Genomic DNA, 10,550 nt, shown 5'->3' with positions numbered 1-10,550 from the left:
ACGCTTTCATGACAGCAAGACTGGATAATTGCAATGCTTCCCCTAAAGGTCTATTACAAAATGCAGCAACTAGAGTTCTTACAAGAACAAAGAATTGAGAAGTGTATGAATTTTATATTTTTCATTACTTATAAGGCCATAATTTGTTTTGCTTCTTGGTATCGCTCCTATTGCATAGTCCTTCACTGCGGTCTCAGAATTCTGGCCAGTTGACAATATACACTGGATGCTGTAGATGTTTTTCATGTTTGGTGCCTAAACTTGGAACAGTCATCTTTACCGGAGGCAGACACACTCAGTCTAACATAGCTTACAAAGTCCTACAATTCAGAATCCTTAAGAGGTTGTTGGGCTGCCAGGAATTCTTCCTTTAAGATCTGATGTTACATTGAACGGAATATCACGGTTCTCTACAGTTCTCAGTCTGTCTGTATTTTTTCATATTCCCGAGGTTTTTGGTTCTTCGCCAGTGTGAGTTTGTGAGAATGTAGACATCTGGCTTTTAATATAATATTCTGACTAAAAACTTAAAGGCACTATTATAAAATTTATTTAGTAATTTTAATTTAATTATTATATGTTTGTTTATAAACATGTGTTCTTTACAGCTGTTGAAACAATGCAACTTTTTAAAAGCACTATGGAAGTAAACTTGACTCATAGGCTCGTGGTAATTAAACAATTTTCATTGATGCATGACTGTTATAAACTATACAAAACCCTAATAAAAAATTAAATTAAAAATATAGCACAAGAAATGTTATATGTTTTATGTAGCACAGAAAAACATAACCAGCTAAGGTGTTTACCACCAAAAAACTATACTACTGTTCAGAGTCATTATAGTTTTTATTTTAGTTTTATTATTTAAATAATAATTAAAATTTAAATTAGTGTTCATTTTTAGATTTGATGGAAATTTGAGGTATTTTTATATATGATTTTATTTATTATATATATTTATTGATATTATATTATATTTATTACATATATTACTGCATTATTTTTTGTTGGTACATAATATTGATACATTTTTATTGTAGTTTTTGTATATTATAACAATTGCAGTGCTTTAAACTTATTTCAGTTTATTTTTCGAGGCAACATTTCAATTTTTCCAAAATTCAGGCGAATGTTCGTTTTCATTTCAATGAACAGAAACGTTTTCCAACTTTTCATTTCAGTTAACTAAAATAACCTTGCTACTGTCGTTGCACATCTAAAAACTCCACATTTTCATCAACTGGCGTCATGAAAAATCAAAATAAAGTATCGAAAAGTCAATTATAAAACATCTGAAGTCATTTGTCCAATTTGAACAGAACAGGCGAAATGATGACGCTGTCCCTTTAAGAAACGCGCGGTGACTGAGCGCATATGCAGCCAGCGGCTCTCCGTCATCCAGCCGCTGTTACCCGCGACACGCAGACGCTCAGGATCGGCCGGGACTCTGTTATGCAGCATCGGTCGTGCGGTCGGGATGATGCTGGCGAATGATTCTCTAAAATAAGTGAAACTGAGATCAAGATGGTGTCGTGGATCATCTCTCGGATGGTGGTGTGAGTGTCAATGATGCGCGCGCGCGCGTGCTTGTTGTGTGTTGCTGCGGATACGTGACGCTTTTATTAGGAAAAAACAAGATATTTGACGTGTTCTTTAAATGAAACGTTACATATTCACAGTTAAAGAGATCTTGAAGAATTCGGCTGCTTAAATCATTAAAAAGCGTAATTGAATCAGACAAACGCGATGACTTCATGCAGCAGCCGATGATTCAGTGTTTGTGTCGTTTGTCTTTTTCACCTGCAGCCAGCCAAACGATGCTCGCATGCGGTTGTGATTTGATATCGTTTTCCGAGCACATCAGCACCAGATGTGATTCCTTTCTGAATTACGATCTTAGACAGTCCTATATGTTACACCCATCACATGTCTCTCTCTAATGCTGAGGCCATCATATTTCCAAATGCTCACAAGATATGATTTCATATCGTCTTTCTGTAACGAGGCCTGCCTGTCCAGCTGCTTTTTCTATGCTGGTAATGTTATTATGGGAAGAAGGCCGGTCGGTACCATTTGACTCCCACATTTGTGTGTTTGGATCTCGCTGGGCCCTTAAGTGGGATTTACACTATTGGGTGACGTTGCTCACTAAACTTGTGAGCTCAAGTTGCTTACCAGAACAGATTATCTCAAGCACTCAGGCTATGATTTAGATCTATGAAGGATATGCTTCGGAGACTTGTGATCATGTTTGGGGTGGGTATTGTGGGTTGATGCATCTCTTGGTATGCTTTTTGTGGCTTAGCATGGTGAGCAGATGCATTATGGCAGTCGGCCTGGTTCAGATGGGAGAGAGGGCATGTGGTCTGCCACGCGCGCCAGACTGCCACGCTCTCTTGTTCTTGCGCTTCATTGTGCATTACAGACACGCTAGGCTACACGTGCATGCACGTTTACTAAGACAAAGTAAATGTATATGCAGTCTGAGTTGTAGCCATGTGACCACTGAATGTGGAAACGGCACAGCTCCACGCAGCCAGTTATGCAGTGGGTAGGTGTGGTCCGTTCTGTAGCACCTCTCATCACATCAGCACAAAACAGCAAGTGCACATGCACTGTATATGTGTCTTATCGGGTCTCTTTGTTTTGTGGATCCGTCTCCATTCTGTTTGAAAGCATATAAATGATTCACTTGCTCTTAAATTCTGGGTGTTTGCCTTCAAAGCGTCACGAGATGTTTGAACACAAACATTGTGTTGTATAATGGCGACTAGCTAGAGTTTTATGGTGTTGACCTTTTTGATAAAAAAATGTGAATATTTACATTAGACACTAATTTATGTCATTTATAATATCTGTTTCTGTGTTTGTAAGATTTTTCTGATAAAATTTTGCCTACTCCTACACGTTTCAAAAACACAGTAGTGTTTCCTCTGGAGTGTCACTTTAGGTGTTGGTGCCATTAAAGACAATTTTAAAACTGAGTTGTAGATAAAGGAGTAGTTCGTTTTCAAGATGCACTTTCAGGATAATTTACTCGCGCTCTTGACATTCAATGTTTATGTATTTGTTTCTTTAGACGAAAAGAAATTAAGGTTTTTGATGAAAGCATTCCAGGCTTTTCCTCCATATAGTGAACTTCAATGGACTCCAAACGGTTGAAGGTCAAAACTACAGTTTCAGTGCAGCTTTAAACGATACCAGACGATGAATAAGGGTCTTACCTAGCGAAACGATCGGTCAGTCTCTAAAATGAAATGCTTATGCCTTATCAATACACATATTTGCCTCTCTCTGTTCTTCGATGCGCATTCATGACTTCACATAATACATAATTACGTTGAAAAGGTCACGCTTGGTGTAGGGGGAAGTACAGAGTTTGTGTTTTCAAGTTGAATGTTCAAACTCTAAGTCAAACGCTGTTTTCAAAAAAAGGATAAAAGCGTCTGCCAAATGCGTAAATGTAAGATCAAATGGATTTTTTTCTGCCCTACCTTGTCAACGTAATTATGTATTATGTGAAGTCATGACACACATCGCAGAACAGAGCAAGGCAAGCATTTGTGTTTATAAAACATATACATTTAAAAAAATAAATAGAAAATGACCAATCGTTTTGTTAGATAAGACCCTTATTCATTGTCTGGTATCGTTTAAAGTCCTTTGAAGCTGCACTGAAACTGTAATTTTGATCTTCAACCGTTTGGAGTCCATTGAAGTTCACTTTATGGAGAAAAATCCTCTAATGCAGGGCTGTCCAAAGTCGGTCCTGGAGGGCCGGTGTCCTGCAAAGTTTAGCTTCAACCCTAATCAAACACACCTGAACCAGCTAATCAAGGTCTCGGTAGGCAGACTAGAAACTTCAAGACAGGTTGTTAAGCCAAGTTAGAGCTAAACTCTGCAGGACACCCCTGCTCTAATGTTTTCATCAAAAAACGTAATTGTTTTTCCATTAAAGAAACAAATACATAAACATCTCGGATGAAACGGGGGGTGAGTAGTTCATATATCTGATAATTTACTCTTAAGAAACATGTTATTTCTTACAGTTTAGGGCAGTATTTACTGATGGTCTTTCTTCTACAGCCTAGCCTTTGGGACCCTCTACCCAGCCTATTCCTCCTATAAAGCTGTGAAGACGAAAAACGTCAAGGAGTATGTAAGTATTTCAGTATGGCTGGTAGTTTCAGTCATTTTGTTAGATTTTTGTAATGGTAACAGGGTGGAAAGTGTTTGTTAGTTAATGGCCAAGCTTTTATTTCTTTTGTTCACGTTTATTGTCAAATGAATTAACATCCACATAATATGCCTTGAAAAATTGGCATAGAAAACAAAAAGTATTTGCACTTCTAGTAAATGCATTTTTGACTAAAGGATACCAAGTAGGGTTTTAGCTGTGTGTCAGGTACATTTTTATGATCAATGATCAATGTAAGATACATGATAAAATGTCCGCCTGTTAGTCAAGTTAAATATTATATAGGTGTTATGTTATATTCATTAACAACAGACATTAACATATCCTAGGATATTATGGAAATGAGTCTGAATGTGTCAAACACTGCTCGTCTAAATTAAAGTCACCACCTGGGCAGTGCTATGATCTGGAGTTGCTGCAGTTGCTCAGGTCTACGTTTAGCAACGCTACGTGCCCAAAGAATGAGGTCAGCTGACTACCTGAATATACCGAATGACCAGGTTATTCCATCAATGTATTTTTTCTTCCCTGATGGCACGGGCATGTTGCAAGATGACACTTTCAGGATTCATTGGGTTCAAATTATGAAAGAGTGAAGCATGAGACATAATTTTCACACATGGATTGGCCACCAGAGAGTCCAGACCTTAACCACATTGAGAATCTTTGTGATGCACAGGAGAAGACTGCGCATCCGTCAGACTCTCCCATCATCAAAACAAGATCTGTTTTGGATGAGAACGGATGAGAATAAGTGTTGTAACATTTCAGAAGCTTATCGAAACGATGCCATGGCGAATGCGTTCCGTAATCAAAGCTAAAGGCGGTCCAACGAAATGTGTGTGTGACTTTTTTTGGATGGTGTATGTTTCAGTTAACAGGGTTGAAGATCAAGTCAAACTGTTTCATGTTAGGGTCTATATGATTTTGGTAACAAATGTTGTTGTTTATGTAAAACGGGTAGGATTAATATAAACCTTATTTAGAAACATATTAGCTCGGTTATTTCATAGATTAATGTAAATAACAGGGTTGAATGCAGTAAACATTCGTGTTGAGAAGGTGAATGTTTTTAGTTAGCTCACACAAAGGTATTTACCAGTTTCTTTTTAACTGTAATAGAAATAGTTGATCTGATTGTCTCAGGCACAAAGTGACTTAGTTAGTGCCAAAGAAAGCTAGTAACCCTCCATTTATCTCCATCTATTAGATGTGACCTTCAGTATAAGCCCTTTTGTAACCTTGTTTGTTATTATTGAGGGAAACCGTATTTATCTCTGACACTGTGATGTAGGGTAAGTTCAGATCAACAACTTTGGCTTATCTTAGCTGTATTTAGAAAACAAGCCAAAGAGAACATCACTGTTTTCTTTAAACAACAAGTCATGCATAATGCAGTAACAGCATGTGACCTAATGTATGATGAGGTCATGGAGGTGTGTGTGCACACATGCATGATTATAACGCATGTGTTTCTATCCTCAGGTGAAATGGATGATGTACTGGATCGTGTTTGCGCTTTTTACAACAGCAGAGACCATCACAGATATGCTCCTCTCCTGGTCCGTAAACTCTTTCCCCCTTTATTTTGTTTTTATGTGTATGCATTTTTGTACATAAGAATAAAACCCAAATAATATGCCTTGAAGGGATAGTTCACACAAAAAATGGAAATTCCGTCATGAATTAATCATCCTCAAGTTGTTCCAAATGTTGCATAAATGTATTTGAGAGAATGTCAGCAACTATTTTGATGAGATTAATAGATTTTATGTAAAAATATTTTCTTTTGTTTCTACTAGGGGTGTAACGATACACTCAGCTCATGATGCGATACATATCTGGATGCTGGGTTCAGGATACGATGCACATCTCAATATTTGAACAAAATAAAAAAATTGGCAAAATACCAAGGATCGTTCCACCCCTTATTTCTACTATGGTAGTCAACGGTGCCTCAGAAATGGCAGTTGCTAACATTCATCCAAATATCTTAACGTATACATGTTAAGAACAACTTGAGGTTGAGTAATTCATGACAGAATGTTCATTTTTTTGAGTGAACTGTCCCTTTAACCAAGTTTAGTTTTTGAAATGTTTAGTTTTTCAGATACTAGTGTCTGTCCCAAATATGACGGTCTTCATAATATGCCATTTGTTTTTTTTCTAGGTTCCCTTTTTATTTTGAGCTAAAAATTGCCTTTGTTATTTGGCTGTTGTCCCCATACACAAAGGGCTCAAGCGTGCTTTACCGCAAGTTTGTGCACCCCACGCTCTCCAATAAAGAAAAGGTACTGACGATCGTGCCACATTGTTTATAATGAAATCATTGCGAGTCATTGACTCGTTGCTTGATGTGTATGTGTGTGTTAAAGGAAATTGATGAGTACATAACCCAGGCTAAAGACCGCAGTTATGAGACCATGATGCGGTTCGGGAAGAGAGGCCTTAACATCGCAGCCACTGCAGCAGTCACAGCTGCTACTAAGGTGAAATGACTGTGTTAAAAGATAAAGCACAAACTGAGTCTGATGTACATGGAATGAAAATATACAGTTATACACTGTGAGAAATCTCTCCAAAGTTTGCCCATAGCTGCTAATTGTTCACATTGATGAATTCATATACATTATGGGTAATTCTTTTCTAAATGATTTGTTTTTAAGGACTAAATGTTTTGAACTGGTTATGACTGTTTTTCTGACATTCTCCAGGGTCAGGGTGTGCTATCAGAGAAACTGCGCAGTTTCAGCATGCAGGATCTGACGCTCATTCAGAATGAAGACGAGCTGCAGCTGGACAGTGCAGATGAAACGCACATCGCAGCCACGTTACCTCGTGCTAAACCGGCCACGCGCACAGGTGACGACACGCCATGACTGTCCCACACAAACAGACTTCTCCACACAGAACCCTAATACATACATACACAACAACACATATTTTCTTTAGAATTTGCGTATTTATTATAGTCCTGGTCTGTCGGCTGTTTTGGCGAAGCTGTGTATGTGTGCTGACTCACTAAAAGCTTTTCTGCAGGCAGCCTTTGTGTCAGGCTGCTTTGAATGCTGATGCGGCCAGCATGTGACTCGGCTGCCCACTGGATTGGGGTGGGGGGGCTATGGTGGTCTTTTGGATGTAACCTCTTCACACACTGTGATGTAATGAGTCGCTGAAGGTCGTGACTCCTACAGGATGACTGAAGAGGATTGGATGAGGACAACAGGAGAATTCCTGTTGGACAAACGGGTCCAATCTCAGCAAAAACGGACAAACTGAAGCTTGTGGTGGAAATTCCACAGAGTTGAGGATTATAATAATGAGATCGGTGGTGATTCTGTTAGCCCACAGAGCTTGTCCATTCAATTACTGAACATCACAGTCACATTGGGAATGGACAGGCAAAAGGCTGGACTAAAGAAGTCTTTGTGTCGTAGACTTTGAATGAGCGCTTGAAAAGATCTGGCATGCCTTAAATGCCAGAGAGCAGGGAAGGAAACCACCACACATTCTCAAGCTTTAGACTAATACCACAGTTTAGTTTTTAAGGGTATATGGAGTGCAACTCAGGGGAAAAATTAGCAACAAATGCTGTCGACGTCTGCAGCAGGAATGAATAAATTATAAAGCCTAAACTGCATCCCTCACTGTTGTTTCCGCAGTTCGCGCGACGCCCATAGCAGCAGACAGCGAATCGCAACACAGCTCTCGCTCTGATGACCTACCAGATAACAGGACCGAGCATTCAGATGAGGACGCAGCGGATAAAGCCCCTAAACGCACTCAAAGCGTCAGAGTTGCCAAGAAACCAGCAGCTGCCAAGACAGAGGTACGTGCAGACGCCTTCAAAACTCTTTAAGACATACAATAGCTTTCACAAATGTACTTACAAAAATACACACTGTTAAAACGAACACGTACTCCTAAATCATAATCTTCTCTCTTTCTCCTGTTTACTTCCACATCCTCTGCAGACCACCAAGACAGTGAAGAAACAGCCAAAGAAGAAAGTTACCACCACGGCCAACAACAATGCTGAAGCGCAATAGTGTTCGTTCTTACCTGAGCAACACATACGCACGCTTTTCCATGCTAAATCCTCAAACTCTGCTTTTTACTTTTGATGCCGCATACTAACACACAAGATACATCGCCTGGAGCGGTTTTCTATTTAGGTTAAATACAGCGTGATCATTTAGACCGCAGCATTCCCAGTTTCCCTGTTCCAAAAGCCCATTTTCAAAGCGTGACCTGCTGTAAGCGTGCACACTTCTGTGGGTAGAAGAGGAATGCTGGGTCATATCTTGTTCTGTTCTCAGTAGGCCATCTCTGTAAAGCATGAGACCAAAAGCACATAATCACATACATAAACACGCTCCCTTCGATTCCAGGTCACATCTCCACGGTTTCCGTTAGAAAGGCACGTTTCCCGTTTTAGCATGTAGGAGACACACTTTGAAACGAACAAGAAATGGGACGAAGAAAATGGGCTGGAAAAGGGTTCGAAATGGGGAGGGAAAAACAGATCGGCCAGAGCTGCAAACACAGTTCTGTCTTTAGTCGGGTCGTAATACATCAGTAACCCGTGACTTGTTTTGAATATTTATGCCCGGGGAGGTCAGATCCCAACAGGAGGCTACAGACTCTCGAAAGGCTCTTGATGTTAATCGTGCTTTTTTTCAGCGAGAGCTGGTGGTGTTCAGCTTACATAATGGCTCCCGTTTGATGGCTGTGTTGCTTGTGAATATTGTGTTGGAGGTGTGTGATGTTACCTCCACTTGTTTTAGACATTACAGAAATCTCAAAGACATTGCATTAGATCACAGAGGCAGTCAGAAGTTGTACGTTAGATATCAGGGTTTGGTGGAGCGAGAGGATGTTGGTTAGGGAAGAACAACATCTTTTTGTTTGGTGTTCACTGCCTCTTGAAGACGAATTCACATGATCTGTGTTTTTCTTTGTTGTTTTTTTAAAGTTTAGCAATGTGTTTTTTGGGGGTGGACAGGGGGATGCAGTGTATTTTAATAGCAGTATTGCCTGTTGGAACCCCGTGACCCTGGTTTGTGTAATACATAATTTAGCCCTAAATCCAGATGTGGGCAGATGTGTCTCCCAACACAGCATGTTCAGTAAAGATAAGGGTTTGGTTATGACTGATATTGTGTCTTTCGATGTTGCGAATTTATTTTAAAATGCCATTTCACGGAGCACCGATAGGGGGCAGCAGTACAAGTAGAGTCCAGGAACCTAACTAGAAAATGTTCATTTTTATTATACTATATACTGCACAATATGTCTGCCTTACTAGGTTAAAGTTATACATATTTATTTCTTGTTTACATTTAATTTGTCGCTTACAAATTAAGGTCAGGATGCCCAAAAGGATTTTAATTTATTGTAAAAAGTGACATTTTGTGCATATTGGTGGACTTTTAATTTACAATGGTTTGTCTATTCTCTCGCCTTTTGTGTTTTGTAGGGGTATCGAGACCTATCTGGTCTTAAAAGAAAGAAAAGGGACAGCTGTGTGAGTGACATGGTGAACATTCGTCAGTCTTCAAATGATAAATTTAAACATGTAGATAGTGTTTAGCGGATGGATGTTTCTGCATGAGCTCGGTTAAGAAATAACATGTAAGGCAGATCATGTGACACACTATCTCATTCATTATGATCAGTGCTGATTCTCATTTATGTATTTTCAGTTTTTTACTCTCCTGAGTGGTTTACTTTTCTTTTAAACAAAGAAACATTTTACTTGAAGTTTTGTCTTTTAATTAAATTCTATTGTGAAACACTCACACAAACATGTCAAGTCAAACTCACTCTTTGCTTTCGCCTTTGTTCTATACTGTTTTTCACCCCCCTCGTGTCTTATTTGCATATCAAAAATGACAGTAATTTGTGTTTTGAATTCTAGGCCCTGCACAGAATCAGATTAAATGAATCGGACATATTCAGATTCTTCTATTTGTTTTTTGTTGGCTATTGGTTTTATTTTAGAATAGTGAACATTAATATTCTGTTTGTGCCAATTCTCAATACTCTTAATATATTAAAAGAAACGTTGCTGCTAAGTGTGTACTAACTGAACTTAAATTATTACTCAATAAAAATGCAATAACATCATTTCGAATGGATCATTTATTTGTTCAATGTCTTTTTTTGAGATGAGTTGTGAGTTGGGGGGATCGAATAGTGTTAAATACAATTTCGGGGGGCTTGGAGTCAACAGGTTGACAACCCCTGATTTAAAACTTGCTTTGCACCACAGAGCAAAACTACAAATTTTACGGCCAGTCATTGAAACCTGGAAACTCGTCCCATGGTTGTGGTGCACAACGTGGGC

General features: G+C 39.0%; 1 protein-coding gene across 2 annotated transcripts; it reads left to right on the top strand.

The window, feature by feature from the left end:
• The first annotated feature begins 1,316 nt into the window (after positions 1–1,316).
• Positions 1,317–10,342, top strand: reep2 (receptor accessory protein 2). Of its 2 annotated transcripts, none has more exons than XM_079480285.1 (8): positions 1,317–1,559; positions 4,090–4,162; positions 5,687–5,763; positions 6,372–6,492; positions 6,577–6,690; positions 6,916–7,063; positions 7,864–8,030; positions 8,176–10,340. In XM_079480285.1, the coding sequence occupies exons 1-8, from the start codon at positions 1,528–1,530 to the stop codon at positions 8,248–8,250; spliced, it is 807 nt and encodes a 268-aa protein (XP_079336411.1). In that variant the 5' UTR covers positions 1,317–1,527; the 3' UTR covers positions 8,251–10,340. The 2 variants fall into 2 exon arrangements, with proteins under 2 accessions (XP_079336411.1, XP_079336412.1); XM_079480286.1 differs by lacking the exon at positions 1,317–1,559 and adding an exon at positions 3,891–3,996 and having other exon boundaries at positions 8,176–10,342.
• Positions 10,343–10,550: the final 208 nt, after the last annotated feature.

This window comes from Barbatula barbatula (assembly GCF_947034865.1).
Source record: "Barbatula barbatula genome assembly, chromosome: 18".
In the NCBI taxonomy this organism is placed as follows: Eukaryota; Metazoa; Chordata; class Actinopteri; order Cypriniformes; family Nemacheilidae; genus Barbatula; species Barbatula barbatula.
This window is presented reverse-complemented; position numbering and strand designations above follow the sequence as displayed.

Coding starts and splice junctions, on each gene's coding strand:
- reep2 (XM_079480285.1), top strand. CDS start 1,528: ATGGTGTCGTGGATCATCTCTCGGATGGTGGT. Junction 4,163..5,686: donor CGAAAAACGTCAAGGAGTAT/GTAAGTATTTCA, acceptor TTCTATCCTCAG/GTGAAATGGATGATGTACTG. Junction 6,493..6,576: donor CGCTCTCCAATAAAGAAAAG/GTACTGACGATC, acceptor TGTGTGTTAAAG/GAAATTGATGAGTACATAAC.